Source organism: Sinocyclocheilus grahami, unplaced genomic scaffold, assembly GCF_001515645.1.
Source record: "Sinocyclocheilus grahami isolate Dianchi unplaced genomic scaffold, SAMN03320097.WGS_v1.1 scaffold614.1, whole genome shotgun sequence".
Lineage (NCBI taxonomy): Eukaryota > Metazoa > Chordata > Actinopteri > Cypriniformes > Cyprinidae > Sinocyclocheilus > Sinocyclocheilus grahami.
Window position 1 is genome coordinate 187,745 of NW_015505793.1, and position 16,072 is coordinate 203,816.

Consider the following 16,072-nt stretch of genomic DNA (forward strand, 5'->3'; position numbering starts at 1 on the left):
GCACCCCTGCTCTCGACAGACGGCACCCCGGTTGGGAAACACTGAATTAAATAACCCTCTAATGGCCAGTGAGAAAAGTTTTCATGAGCCGAGAGAGAGAGAATAAGCTATACAAAAATTCAAACCTGATTATGATTTGAATTATCTGGCAAAACCCAAATGAGTCTAGTTGTACATAATAGTAGTGAAGTTGTCACAGGTTCTGATATTCCAAATTTTTTTTTCACAGAATCTCAACACTTTATGATCCCTTATGATATCATAAAGGAATTCAGAATGTTAATGTGTTTTTTATGAGACAGCGACTATCGTGTGTAGAGAAAGCGAAGGGAGGAGGTGAGTGTGTGCACGGGGTCAATCCCTGTACAACACTGACACACACCGATCCTCATCCTGACGAGACGCCTGAGGGGAGAGAAAGGAGAGAGGGGAAGACAAGACAAAGAATATGAGAGGAGAAAGGTTTGCCTCTTTCTTCTGTTGTTTGCCTCACCCCAAATCCACCAAAGCTCAGAATGAGCAGGTGGAGCAGGGTGAGGAGGACCAGGACACTGTTGGGACCCCATCCAGGAGCTGCACTGATGGTCAATAATGAGTTCTGATCATTTAGACACATCACCATCACATTATACAAATGCATATAAATGAGTTTTTCCACTATAAGTGATTAATGCTTTAACATGATTTGAAAAAGTTTAATATTCAAGTAACCAGAACTTACCATTAATGAAAAAATAAAATGGGTATGCAATATTTTATTGATATTAGTTGATTAAAACAAGCTTTTGGTTGATTCTCTACAGGACGTCTTCTGTACTGTAGAGGACAGTGATCATCAGGAACCTCCTTCCAGTGCTCCTGAAGTCCCCCACTGCAGAGGAGCAGCAAATGCAGGACGTCCAGCCTCAAGATCAGGACAGTCCAGTCAGTCCGTCAGCAGATGAGAGTGCATCACATCTGCTGAGACATCTGGACTGTGACGAGATCACGAGGAACGAGGGTGAGTTTACGGTCATAACCCAAAATTTAACACACACACTCTTCTTACAATATATTATTTTAGGTGTACATGTACAGTATAAAGGAAAATTTATGTTTTAAATAATGCATCTGTAACTGCAGTAACGTTTCATTTAGTTTTTTTAATTTTTATTTAAAATTACCATTTTTCGCAGTTGACTTAAATAGTCCTGCAGTGTGGACTTAAATAAAAAACTACAACTATTTATCTTGTAATAAACCGCATTTCCTGGACATAGACCTTCGGTAAGAAGTTGGAAGAATGAGGACGCGGCTCCGTCTTTGAAGGGACCCGCTGAGAGGACGGCCTTCAGGTGGCTGTGAAATTCAAGACAGACAACGAGTCATACCTCAGCCTCAGACTGTGCTCTCTGTGTCATCTCCTCTCAGTCACTGTTAGCAATTTATAACATCTTAGATTCATGTAAAACACAGAGTACAGATATTTCAATAGACAAACAGACTGAGCTAAATCCTTATTTGAGAAACCACTTCCATCTGACCATCATAAAAATCAGTCTTTCTTCTAGCCTGACCGTCCCATTCTGTTTCCTCTAGAGGTGGCTCTGACAGTCATGGCCAATCAAGGCTCCCGCTGTCACCACTACACTGGTGGTGCTACTTAGATTTGAAATCACTACATTTAGTGGTACCCCGTGTGAGGATACCTAACATCTGAAAATCACTACAACAGATGTCACTCAACAGGGTTCCTTTTTAGAGCCACTCTGGTCCCAGAGCTGAAGGTCCTGCTGCTGCTGCAACACCAGAAGAGGTTCCTGACATGATCGTATGGGTCTCAATGATTCTCGTCGTGTCCACCACAAAGGTTCCTCTCCTGATGGGAACAAAGCTGGTGTCAAAGACTGCTTCAGTCCCAGAGCTCCTCTCTCAACCTCCCTGGTCCCAGAGGTTCCTGCTAAAGCTGCTCTGGTCCAAGAGGATCCTCTCACTGCTGCATCTGAGGATCCTCTCACACACATATTTACACAATAACACACACACACACACACACACACACACATTTATAGAAACAATATATTTATAAGGTTTAGTGTCCAGATGAAGTGTCATGATATATTATTACATTTTGATTTAACATGACGATTGATCCAACAGTAAAGGAGTAAATGTTTATCAAACAAGGAGAGACCTTTTACTAAAACCTTTTATTTTGTAAGATTGTATCGTTAATATCTACATTTGAGGGTTTTGATTAAGGTTAATATGCCACGGGTTATAGCCTTATATATAATTTTTTCTAATAACATTTTTTTTTTTAAATAAAACTGGTGTAAGTGTGTAACAGCCCATTCTTTTCAGTAGCTTGTTTACACCGCGAACGCTTCACCTTGTTGCTGCGGCCGCGCGACTCCAAACACAAGCGCATGTGAATCTCGCGAGAGTTTGGCGTTCGCTGCCCAGTCGGACCTCCAGAGCTGTGCGTTCACGCTGTACGGCGCGAACAGTGTCCAGCAGGGGGCGCTGCTCGGTTTCCCGGGTAGCCAGTGAAGCGCAGTCCCGCAGCATTACGAGGGGTGCGTTTGATTACTGCACAACTAAATGGCGGATGAGGACAAGGGGCTGCAGCTCGAACAATAACACCTCACTTTCCCAGCGAAGCGCTTCTTAATCGTCTCAGTCTGCCGATGCAAATCCCGCAGTCGTTCACATGTGGCTATAGTAATACACTGATTTAGTTTCGACACGATTGATCGCGGATTGTAGCGGAGCTCCGGAGGAAGTCGGTCTCTTGATGGTGGTTGTAGTATGGGGGACTCGCTCGGTCTGATCGGGAAGCGGCTGCTGCTGCTGCTCAGCGACGGGAGCTCGGCAGCGGCGGCGGCGGCGGCGGGAGGAGGAGGAGGAGGAGGAGCGGTGGAGCGGGCGGCCTGGCTCCGCGGAACCGTGCGGGCGGTCAGTGTGATCGGTCTGGCGAGCCCGGGGATGGAGGTGAGACCGACACAACAACAACACACCGACAATACATAACACAAAACCAACCCGTGCGAATAAACACGGAAGCTTTCGTCAGTTTCAGTGTGTAAAACAGTAAGATGTGACTCCAGGTTGCGTCTGAAATGAGGAAGAGATGCGTAGATGTGCATCTAATATGTGTTTGTGCTAGTTAGCTAAGTAGCGTTAGCTAGCTGCAGACATGGACTGACTGAAATCCTGGAGAGCCGCCTAACCTACATAGACTGGGTTTTTTGGGGTCACTGATGCTGTCTAGTTAGGCAGCCACTAGTTTAAGACTGCAGTAGACTCAGTAAAGGACCCATTGTGATTAAAAACCGTCTCGCACAATAAATGCATATATCAAATCGATTAAACTTACTGACTGTGAATACAAAGGGAAAGGTTATTATTCATGGCGTGTTGCCTGTGAAGTAATAATAATTTAAGATGATGGGCGGAATGAGAGCTTTTATAAATGGTTTATTGCTATTCAGAATAAATAGATAGAAAATATGTGCTGGTATTTATATTCACACAGGCAAACTATATTAATAATCAACTTTTTGTTGTGGAAAACATTATTTTTTGATGGTGATTTTGTTTTAAATCCGTTATTATTCATGGATTGAATTATGTTAGGTTAATTTTGATGGCCTGTGTGTAGAGTACAGAACCAATGAAATATGCTGCAAGCATTTAGTATTCATGCAGCATATGGCTTGTGTTAGTGAGTAAATGTATGTTCGTATATGCACATGCAGGCTTTATGTTGTGTGTTGGTTTGATCTAATTTTGTTCATTTTAACCATTGGTTAGTGATCTGTTAGGAATACAGTCTGTTACTTATTTGCGTGGCTGACATTTTTGGAGAAATGTTCACTGCGGTTCAAACGTTTGGAATCTTGCTGAACCCAAACTATTGAATGGTATGGTAATGTATGTACTTGTATTTTTAAACTCTACAGAGTCCTGTAGTAGCTTTATCCTGTTTTGTCCCTTCAAATGTCTCGGTTAATAAAACCAAATGCAGTTATAAAAACTGATTTCTCATTTTTGAGAGAAATAGCTTGCTGAGTCTGTTTCACTCACTGCATTATAATAATAGCCATTTTAATAGTATTAAAAACACTGCTGAAATATGAGGTAAAAAGTATTTTTCAGGTTTGGTGCTGATGTAGGGGTACCTGAGTCTTATGATGGGGCTGTTTGGGCACATAAGACAAATCAACCGTAATCCTAATTACCGTAATATCCACAACAGATGGTCCATTTGAACTTTGAAGTGTGCTTGTAGAGAGCAGCATTTCACTTGATTTGTGCTGTTGCCAACCGTCTTGTCTTCATTGTAGGTGTTTGTAGAGTTTGACGACAGCCCTTGGCGGCAGCGCTCATGGGTGCAGGTGTACGGGGCTAGCTGTCTAACACTCGTTGTCTTCTCTAGACCAGCTCTCGTCCCATTCGTCGATATTTGTGATATCACAAATTCCGGAAAATATGTGTTGTAGTCCAAACGAGTCGTTCGTTGTAGTTTTTGAAAAGTTATTTCTGTTCAATAAAATATCTCCTTTTGAAGTGGACTTTGAGCTTTGTAACATTGCAGATCTTTTTTAATGCTCAAACAGCAACATTACAGACTAACTAAAGTTGAAAAAGTGAAAAAGCATAATAGCACCCCTTTAAGACTAGATGATTTTCTTTGAACAGTCACCATTACGCCTGTTCCACTAAAATTATTTTTAATTCAATTACATATATATATATATATCTCATTCAAGCTCAAGCAGAGCAAATGGAAATAAAGCAGACCGTGCCAGTTACAGTTCAGAACGTACATACACTCGAGTCGGCCTATGTTTATCGTGTTTATATTGTTTCACATGTTAATGTTGGGAATAACAATAATATCCACATGTTCGGTTGAGTTGGCTCTTCAGTCTGATGACAATAAGAAGGATGTGTTTTCTGTTCTTAAAGCACTCTCCCTCGAGGAAACTTATAGGAAGCATAAAGTCTCTTAGCATCCAGTGTCTTAATGCAATCACAAGCTGAGCTAAAAAGGATTTATTACATACTTTATTCAGCAAGGATGCATTAAATTAAGCACAAGTGACAGTAAATAATTTAAAATAATACAAAAAATAAACTTTCAAATAAATGCTGTTCTTTTAAACTTTGTTTATCAAAGAGTAGTAAAAAAATGTATGACTGCTTCCACAAAAATATTAAGCAGCACAAAAGAATTGTTTCTTGAGCATCAAATCGGCATATTATAGAATAATTTCTGAAGGATCACGTGGCAAATTCAGCTTTGCCATTAAATATTTCATAAGAAAATAAAAAATCTGAAGCAGTTTTGTTAAATAACATTAACATTTAGAAAAAAAAGCCAAATCAAAGTCGTAAAAAAAAATATATATATATATATTAATTAAAAAACTTAAATGTTATGATTTTGTCTCCACAAACCTTTACATGAAACCTCAATATTAACAAACATAAACAAAATGACCATTTTTCATTTGGTTCGTTTTTAACCAGTGTTATTTTAATATTGTTTACATACTTAGTGTTTATTTTTATTTCAAAGGAGCTTTTGTTTTTATTTACATTTTTTAGTTTTTATTTTAATTTGTTTTTGTAATTTTGTTTTGTGGTTTTTAAAATTTTTCCTTTTTAAAATTTTTTTTTTTTAGCTATTTCATATTTCTATTTATTTTCATTTCAGTATTAGTCATTTTAGTACTTCATCTTATTTTTTTTCAGTTAGTTGCAAAGTATTGTTTCTAATAAATTTTTTTCATCTAATACTTATATTTTATTTTATTAAAGTTTTATTTCAATTACCAAAACGATTTTTAATAGTTTTAGTTAATAATAACAACACTGGTTTTAAATTTTTTTCCCTTTTCTTTTTGTGGGCACACTGATTACTCTTTGTCTGTCATCTATTTGGCTTATTTGTATTTCAGACCCCCAAGACCCCTGCTCTAGCTACTGCAGGATTTGGTAAACAGTCGAGTGAGGCAGTGTTTGGGGATGTTCCCACACAGGCCAATGGTTCTTCCCAGGAGGACAAGCCTTTTGGCTTTCCTTTTGGAGCTGCGAAGGAGTCACAGAGGCAGGACTCTGATCCCTCACAGAACCTGTTCTTCCAAATCATGTCTCAGAACCAGAGTATCACGCAAGGCCAGTCAAAGGCCTTCAAGTCCTTGTCCGAGTGCCTGAACAAGGAGCCGCCCAGCCTGTTCAAGCCTGCCGCTCCTTCCGAGGGTTTCAAAAAGGCGGTTGTAGCTTCTGCATCCGCTGGACTGTTTGGTTCAGCACCTGCTAGTGGCCTGGCACCAATGAAAGAGCCGCCAAAAGTGCCTGATATCAAGCCTGCAGGCAATGGGATCCTAATGAACAAGCCTTTCGGAGCGGTGGGGGAGGCGCACAGCAAACTTCCAGCTGCTTTTCCCTCAGCCACAGGTCAAGCTGTGAGCTCTGCAGAGGCTCTGAATCCCTCTTTAGGATTAGGAACCAGCGGACTTGGAAGTGCCAGAAATGTGAACAGCTCGAGCCCAGTCAGCAGTTTTGGTCTGCTGGCTGGCAACAAGGTTTCGGAAACTCACGAGAACCTTTTCCTACAGGCCACGAAGGAAACAAATCCATTTCTTGCTTACGGCGGAGCTGTTTCGCACAGCCCTTTTAGTGCATTGTCAACTCCCAAGTCGTCATCTGCGCTGTCCGCGTCTGCTGTCTCACCTTCAGGCAGCTCCGGTCTACTTGGTCAAGATCCTCCTGGTGGTGATGCCAAACCAAATCTGTTCACCATGGCAGAACCTCCTAAGGGAATCTTAGCCCCCCAATTCCCTGCTCCTGCTCTCACGACCACTCCGTCATTCACTTCGGCTGCCCAGGATGGACAACAAACGTCCAAACCAGACAAAGAGGGTTCAGATGGCAGCACGGGAACTCACCTCGACACCGAAGGCCAAGATGTGGCTATGCCTTTCGACCAAACCAAGTTTTCTTTGGAGGAACGCAGTCAGTCCATCAAAAGAGATTCAGAGTCCAGTAGCAACAGTGACCTGTCTGATTTGAGCGAGGGGGAGGACAACTCCGGCCAGAGCCAGAAACCTGGGGTTTCCTCAGCCATTGAGGATAAGAATAAGACCCAGCCTGTGGCTAAGAGCCGGCCACGGAGCAAACCCATCAAAGGTAATGTGCTTGACTACTGCATGCTGTGTATTTCATGAGTTGGTTTGGTACTCACCCTCATGTCGATCTAAAACTGTATGAGTTTATTTATACTGTGAAAGTTTGTGAGAGCATGATTATAAAGAGTAGATGAATTTACCTGTTCGTTATGATGACATATAATGTCCCCGGCAAACTTTGCAGTCCCATTCAGCCACTTTCTAGCAAACAAACCCACTTTAAAGGGTTAGTTCACCCAAAAATGAAAAATCTGTCATTAATTACTCACCCTCATGTCGTTCTGAACTCGTAATCTTCGGAACACAAATTAAGGAACACAAATTAAGATATTTTTTATGAATTCTGAGAGCTCTCTGACCCTCCCATAGACAGCAAAGATACTACTACGATCAAAGTCCGGAAACATAGCAAGGACACAGCCGCGTGACGCAGCTGACACAGAATAGCATACGCTGTTTGCGTTCAGTGGATATTCTCCAAAACGGCACCAGGGTGACGCGGAGGAGACGAATTGTTGAATAAAGTTGTTTTCTTTGCTTACATAAAGTGTTCTCGTAGCTTCGTAATATTACGGTTGAACCACTGATGTCATGGATTATTTTACCGATCTCCTTGCTATGTTTCTGGACCTTGATCGTGGTAATTACATTGCTGTCTATGAGAGGGTCAGAGAGCTCTCAGAATTCATCAAAAATATCTTAATTTGTGTTCCGAAGATGAACGGAGGTCTTACGGGTTTAGAATGACATGAGAGTAAGTAATTAATGATAGAATTTTCATTTTTGGGTGAACTAACCCTTTAAGGCAAGCCAAAAAAAAGAAACAAACATAATGCTGCAGTACACAGTAAAGGAGACCAGAGGCCATTTTTTTGAACGGATGTCCTTGCCTCACTATGCTGAATAAACTGCTTTTGTGGCAAAACAGCTTATCATTTAATGAATTAACATCTTTAACATCGGCTAATCTTCAACATGTTTGCCATTAAACATTTGTTTTGGATTTTTAGAGTTTATGCCACAAATGCCCTTTTATAAGAGAAGTCTCAGACAGTTTTGTGACGGGCAGGATTCAGTTTGCGGTACTTCTCATTCATTTCAATGGTATCCACAAACACTGCTTGGCTGTCACACAACTCTTGACATTTATTCAGTGACGTCAAGGTCGTGATTGGTTATCAAGGCACACTTGATACAAGTTGGCTATTACTAGACTGGACGATTAATCGAATGTGATTGTCATGTGCATCTTGCCAGTAAAGCAGGTTCTGTGATTAGTAGTAAATCTCCAGAACGTGCTTTCAGATGGAGCAGCATTTACTACACAGAGCCGTAGTTTACTGACAAGCTACGCAAAATCGCATTCATAATCACAGACGATTTAATCGCGCAATTAAGAAATCGTTCTGCGATTATGAAAGCTGTTTGCGTAGCTTCTCAGTGAACTACGGCTCTGTGTAGTAAATGTTGCTACACCTGAAAGCATGTAAAAAATACCACATTTAATAACATGTTTTTAGTCAACTCATAACGTCAGTCGAGTGTTTGAAATTAATCCTTCTGTGAGATGATGTGGCTTCTTACACAGAATTAGGCACGCAACATATTTCATAGTATTCTAAGCAGTGATAAAGGCTATGTCAATTAGCATTGCATTATGATAGACTTTATTATAATTAAAATTATAATAAGACGAACTCAGATATATAGATATATTGTCGTAGTCATGTGTTTATTAGTCACGTGGAATTAATCGAAGCAGTTAAATCTTCTGTTTATTCAGCTACCGCTATAAGAATTTCCTGGATTTCTTCTGCGAGGCGTATTTGGAGTTTCAGCGCGAGAGCGCCCTCTGGCCTTTGGATGGAGATTTACTGCTGATCACAGAACCGTGCTTCACTGAAAGATACGCATGACATTTGCAGCTTCTGCCTAATCGCGATTTATCTCCTTTGCGATTTAATTTCGATTAATTGTGCAACCCTAGCTATTACGCTTTCTCCAGAGATGATGTGGCTTCTTACACAGAATTAGGCACGCAACATATTTCATAGTATTCTAAGCAGTGATAAAGGCTATGTCAATTAGCATTGCATTATGATAGACTTTATTATAATTAAAATTATAATAAGACGAACTCAGATATATAGATATATTGTGATAGACTTTATTATAATTAAAATTATAATAAGACGAACTCAGATATATAGATATATTGTCGTAGTCATGTGTTTATTAGTCACGTGGAATTAATCTAAGCAGTTAAATCTTCTGTTTATTCAGCTACCGCTATAAGAATTTCCTGGATTTCTTCTGCGAGGCGTATTTGGAGTTTCAGCGCGAGAGCGCCCTCTGGCCTTTGGATGGAGATTTACTGCTGATCACAGAACCGTGCTTCACTGAAAGATACGCATGACATTTGCAGCTTCTGCCTAATCGCGATTTATCTCCTTTGCGATTTAATTTCGATTAATTGTGCAACCCTAGCTATTACGCTTTCTCCAGGGGGTACTATGCCACAAGGGGTTATTAGTGATTTTATGTGAAATTATCTTAAACTTGTGTAATCCACAGAACTTAATTTAAACATTTCATCAAAAAACCATTGAAAAAACATTGATTTTTCAGATGATGGAAGCAGAAATGCTCAAATACTAACTTTTGGCATACAAAAATACATAATTCTTGAAAGGTCTCTATTCATTAGTTTGCTGTTTTTGTTTAATAGTTCTGGCCATCCTGCTCTGTCGATCTCTATAGATCTTGATAGACATTCACAGTCATCTGATTTTGGGTTTATGTGTGATTCATCTAGTGGCTTGTGTAATCCACAGAACTTAATTTAAACATTTCATCAAAAAACCATTGAAAAAACATTGATTTTTCAGATGATGGAAGCAGAAATGCTCAAATACTAACTTGTTTCAAGGTTTTGGCATACAAAAATACATAATTCTTGAAAGGTCTCTATTCATTAGTTTGCTGTTTTTGTTTAATAGTTCTGGCCATCCTGCTCTGTCGATCTCTATAGATCTTGATAGACATTCACAGTCATCTGATTTTGGGTTTATGTGTGATTCATCTAGTGGGACAGTCGGTGTTGAAGGACCAGAATAAGGTTCGGCGCTTGAAGCTGTCCGGAGAGTCCTTTCTGCAAGACGGCTCCTGCATTAACGTGGCGCCACACCTGCACAAATGCCGCGAGTGTCGTCTGGAGCGCTACAGGAAATCCCGCGAGGATGAAGACGATGATGATGACCCAAACGTGGCCTGCCGATTCTTCCACTTTCGCAGGTGGATATGATTCAGACAACTACTGGTATGGCTAGCTGAACTCTTGGCTAGGGTGTGAGACTGACATCGTGATTTGTCGTAACAGGCTGGCTTTCACTAAGAAGGGAGTCCTTCGCGTGGAAGGCTTTCTGAGCCCGCAGCAGAGTGACAGCATGGCAATGGGGCTGTGGCTCCCCTCCCTCACAGCACAGGAAGGACTTGACCTGGACACGTCCAAATATATTTTAGCAAACGTGGGTGACCAGTTTTGCCAACTGGTCATGTCAGAGAAAGAGGCCATGATGATGATAGAGCCCCATCGTAAGTAACTGTTTGTTCATTAAAGCTGATTAAAGCTTGTTCACACAAAATAATTTATAATCTGAATAAAGTATAAGAAAGTATCACATAAAGCCAAAAAAATGTTTGTATGCATAAATCTTTATCTAGTTTTATGGACACTCTTAATTTCTGTCAACTAAAAGTAAAATAACAACTAAAATCATTTTCAGTTAATAAGCTTTAGTATTCCTGAAGTTTTTAAGAGCTAAATGTTCAAGATTCCCTTTTTTTATTTTAAATAAATTAAGTTCATTTACCTGACTCTTCAAGGATTTTTTCCACAATTGAAAGTTTTCTATCTCATGAAATATTTTAGCGCTTAACATTACTAGGAAAATGTATATGATGCAGTTTTATGATTTTATTAATTTAGATGACTAATTTATATAATAACATTTTTATCATTCTCAGGAAAAAATAATGGACACCTGAATGGATTGCTCATTATCCGAACAGATGTAGCTTCCATAATCACTGTAATATTAAAGACCTCATTCATGAAATATAAGCAGAATAATTTTGAGTGAATTATTCATAGAAATTCTTATGTGAAATACCACATTAAATTGAATGCGTTTTCAATGAATTTCACATTCTACTCATGTTTCATGAATGAAGCTCAGTGAAAAGGGTAAAAAAAAACTCCATTACATACAGTGTCTTATCAGTAAGGAACTAGGAAAGATATTAAAATCTCATATTAAACCAATAATAATTATAATAATATTTTTTATTTATATAGCACCTTTGTATTAACTGAAATAAAACATTTGTTTTGCATTATAAATGTACACTAAAATGAAGAGCTAGTGACTATTTCGATAATAATTAATAAGGACTTGCATAAAATCTGATAATGCCCTGTGATTTTGCAGAAAAAGTGGCATGGAAGCGCGCTGTGAGGGGAGTGAGAGAAATGTGCGACGTGTGTGAGACAACGCTGTTCAACATCCACTGGGTGTGTCGCAAATGCGGCTTCGGCGTTTGTCTCGACTGCTACCGGCTACGCAAGAACAGGCCACCTGAAGGTAGATACGACAAAGGATCTGCCACATTCATGACTAGAAATGTTGTGAAGCTATCATTATGTTTGATGAAGGTGCACTGTCACGTATGTCCATTACAGCATGTCTCTGACTCTCACTCCTGCTCTTTCTGTAGACGAGAGTCCTGAAGAAGACGTGTTCTCATGGCTGAAGTGTGCTAAAGGCCAGCCACACGAACCACAGAACCTCATGCCCACTCAAATTATACCTGGCACAGGTTAGTGCATTTATTCCTGTTCAAAATATGTGAAATCACAGTAACTGGAGCTCAGTTTTATTGTCTCCTTGTGTCCCTTTAGCCTTATACAGCATAGGTGACATGGTACACGCAGCCAGAGGTAAATGGGGGATCAAAGCGAACTGCCCCTGCACTAGTCGACATAACAAACCCTTGGTGCGGCCCAGTGCTCCAAACGGCCTTTCACAGGCAAGACATCTCCAAAACATTTGAGTTGAAAGTAGAATTACATCTATAATGCTCTTAGATCTGTTTTTGGTCTGTTCTCATCTTGTGTCTGATGTTTGGTGCAGTCGGGTGCGGCTAACAGTGTGGGTAATGGAGCCACTTCCACATCAGCCACAACCCGTCCAAATGGGGAACCTGCAGCGGGTGCAGTAGTCAAAACAGAGCCTGTTGAAGAGGCGGGCAGTGCTGACACAACGTCAGGCACCAGTGGGTCAAACAGCAGCACTTCTATCCCTGCTCCCGTCCTCACACCAGCTGCAAAAGATGGCAAGGGCAGTTCCTCAGCCCTTCACTGGCTGGCTGACCTGGCCACACAAAAGGAGCCCAAAGGTGAGACTCAGTTTAGAGCGATTAACAGTTAGTGGATGGCACATGTGGAAGTACTTTATAACAGTGGTTCTCAACTGCTTTGAATTTACATTTGACCAAAATGATCATGTACTATTATGTTTATATAGTATATATTATTTTGTACATTTAAGAAGAGATATGTTTATTATAGTATTTATAATGTTGTTTTTTGTTCTTTATAATAAACTTTAATAAAATGTATTTATTAATATTCATTTATTATTAATAATAATAATAATAAAAACCTTTGTTTGTAGAACAACGTTCACACAGAAGAAATGCAGCTCAAAGTAAAAAAAAAAATTACATTAATTGCAAAGTTCTTCAGTGAAACCGATGAAAAATACCATAATTAATGTAACGTGAAAACCAATTTTATATGAATAAAAAACAAAAATTCTATACATGGAATGCATAACAAAATTAATAATTGTAATAATAATAATATAATAATTAAATTAATTAATAATAGAAGTAAAACATAATACAAAGAATGCATAAATCAGGTTAAAAAAAAAAGACAATGCATTCCAAAGAGATTTAAAGAAAGTGATTTTAGATAAAAGCTTAAATAAAAGATATGCTTTTAGCTTCCTTTAAAAAAATGGTAACACTTTACAATAAGGTTGTATTAGTTAACATGAACTAACAATGACCAACACATTAACAATCTTTGTTAATGTTAACTTACAAATATACTAATGCATCTCTTCACATTAACAGCTTAATTAGTTAACACCGGTTAATGCATTAGTTAACATGATCTAACAATGAACTATGCCTGTAAATTGCTTTATTTAATGTTTTTTAATGCTAAAGCCGGGATTTTTTTTTAAAGTCCTTTAGGATTGAACTTTTCAGACTGTACAAACATGATCATGTCACACTGTGGGATCTCAGTTGTCATTAATCTCAGACTGTACGACAGTTAAGACGCGTTAAAAACGGGTGTGTGCAAGAAAACTTGTCCGGAGTTTTACCTTATCAACCCAGTTAACATGAACTAACAATGACCAACACATTAACAATCTTTGTTAATGTTAACTTACAAATATACTAATGCATCTCTTCACATTAACAGCTTAATTAGTTAACACCGGTTAATGCATTAGTTAACATGATCTAACAATGAACTATGCCTGTAAATTGCTTTATTTAATGTTTTTTAATGCTAAAGCCGGGATTTTTTTTTAAAGTCCTTTAGGATTGAACTTTTCAGACTGTACAAACATGATCATGTCACACTGTGGGATCTCAGTTGTCATTAATCTCAGACTGTACGACAGTTAAGACGCGTTAAAAACGGGTGTGTGCAAGAAAACTTGTCCGGAGTTTTACCTTATCAACCCACACACGTTCAGTGACTGTGAGCTGCATTGCACGCTGGGCTGTAATGTTGGCTATCATTAAAAGTATATTAATGGCGGCAATACCGGTGTATTCATGCAGAATAGTGCAAGCAGCACTACACACCCACTTGAAAACAGCAGCGCAACCGGTGTTTATCATAGCAAAGGCAAAGAATCATATGTATTCCGTGAGTGGAGGACGAGAGCGCCGGAGTTTATGCGGTTAGAAGAAATATCTAGCATTAATTCTGATGGAGATGTCACACTGCAGGACTGTGTGCCAAATCTTCTGACACTGCCAGAAGTTCGTCAGAGGTCAAATTTCATAGCAATGGCCATTAATCGGCTGTCAGTGAACATGTCAAACTAACGATCAAAGACTACAGATTTTAGCCTAGGATTATAGGAATCTTTTAGGATTTTCAAAATTTGTCTCAGACAACCAAATCGTAGCCAAAATCGCACAGTGTGAGCCAGGCTTAATTTATACTACATATATACACATAAGTTTATGTAGCAGCTAACACACACAAAGAGAATCATATGTATTCCGTGAGTTGAGGACGAGAGCGCCGGAGTTTATGCGGTTAGAAGAAATATCTAGCATTAATTCTGATGGAGATGTCACACTGCAGGACTGTGTGCCAAATCTTCTGACACTGCCAGAAGTTCGTCAGAGGTCAAATTTCATAGCAATGGCCATTAATCGGCTGTCAGTGAACATGTCAAACTAACGATCAAAGACTACAGATTTTAGCCTAGGATTATAGGAATCTTTTAGGATTTTCAAAATTTGTCTCAGACAACCAAATCGTAGCCAAAATCGCACAGTGTGAGCCAGGCTTAATTTATACTACATATATACACATAAGTTTATGTAGCAGCTAACACACACAAAGGATGAACAATACTAACTCGCCATTTGGCCACTGATTTGGGCTATTGGTAAACTTAATTTGAAAGTGGAAACCGTCTGAACATCAACGGAGATATTATTCATGTTTGTAGACTGACTAACCTCTAACAAAGTATTTACTAAGGGAATTGTAAAACCTTGTTGTAAAGTGTACACTAGTCCAACATTAACTAATGTGTTACTAACATTTGTAGACTGTTTATTCGGGCTGGGTTTTGACACAAATTTCACGATCCGATTCGATTCTCATTCACAAGCTTTCGATTCGATTATCGATTCGATTCAATATCGATTATTTTGGATATATATCAGATACAGTACATGCCAAATTTTCTCAAGGAAAAAAAAATCTCTCAACTAATGCTGTAAAATATACAGTTATACAGTTGGTACTATAATATTGAAGGTTAAAATTGACTGATTTGTAGGCTAATATACAACTGCTAAAATTACACTTAATCACTTAATTAAAATAATAAAATTACAATTAGCTACATAATAATACTTCTATGTCAATTCATTTTTTTAAATATAAACATTTAAATGGTGGCTGTCAAAAACTTGGATTTATTCAAACATAAATGAAACATTGAAGAACAGTAAAAATGATAATGAATATGTTATTATAGTGCATATATATAGCAAAACGCCCCTCTCTGCAGTTTATTTTTCTAGCTTACTAATGAGTTTATGGTCACCAAATATGTTTTTCTGAGGTAAATGTGACATTACGTGTCATTGTTTACAAACCGTTATATTGACGTCTTTGCGCGACTGAAACGCTGATTGAGAGATTACATGAGACAGGATACGGATTGTAAAGTTGTACTCTTTCTTTTAACTTGCCTTCGGATGTTTAGTCATGTTTATTTTGTGCTGAAACTGGTATTAATGTGGAGGAGATGATCAGTTCACGTGTGCCTTGTGCTGCCGCTTTTACTGAACTGAGGCGTGCCGCGCTACAGCGATCTGTCACTCCACATTAAACAGCGCCAAAATGCCATTTATTGTTTAAATACTGCAATACAATGGATGGAATTTTAAATCTGAGAATTAGTTTCATATGAAAAGTACCAAAGCACAATGCTTATTGCAATATATTTGATGGGAAGTGCCCTTCAATGTTCCATCCATTAACTGAAAACAGGCTA

The 16,072-nt window shown here is 38.8% G+C and overlaps 1 protein-coding gene across 1 annotated transcript in view; it reads left to right on the forward strand.

Moving 5' to 3' along the window:
* The first annotated feature begins 2,541 nt into the window (after positions 1-2,541).
* Positions 2,542-16,072, forward strand: part of LOC107557668 (lysine-specific demethylase 3B-like) — a 24,949-nt gene continuing 11,418 nt past the window's right edge. Inside the window, exons 1-9 of the mRNA XM_016241155.1 lie at positions 2,542-2,973; positions 4,329-4,430; positions 5,949-7,179; positions 10,265-10,472; positions 10,558-10,772; positions 11,669-11,821; positions 11,955-12,056; positions 12,139-12,266; positions 12,371-12,635. Of these exons, the coding sequence (XP_016096641.1) occupies positions 2,791-2,973; positions 4,329-4,430; positions 5,949-7,179; positions 10,265-10,472; positions 10,558-10,772; positions 11,669-11,821; positions 11,955-12,056; positions 12,139-12,266; positions 12,371-12,635 (2,587 nt within the window). The 5' untranslated portion in view covers positions 2,542-2,790. The remainder of the gene's footprint in view (positions 2,974-4,328; positions 4,431-5,948; positions 7,180-10,264; positions 10,473-10,557; positions 10,773-11,668; positions 11,822-11,954; positions 12,057-12,138; positions 12,267-12,370; positions 12,636-16,072) is intronic.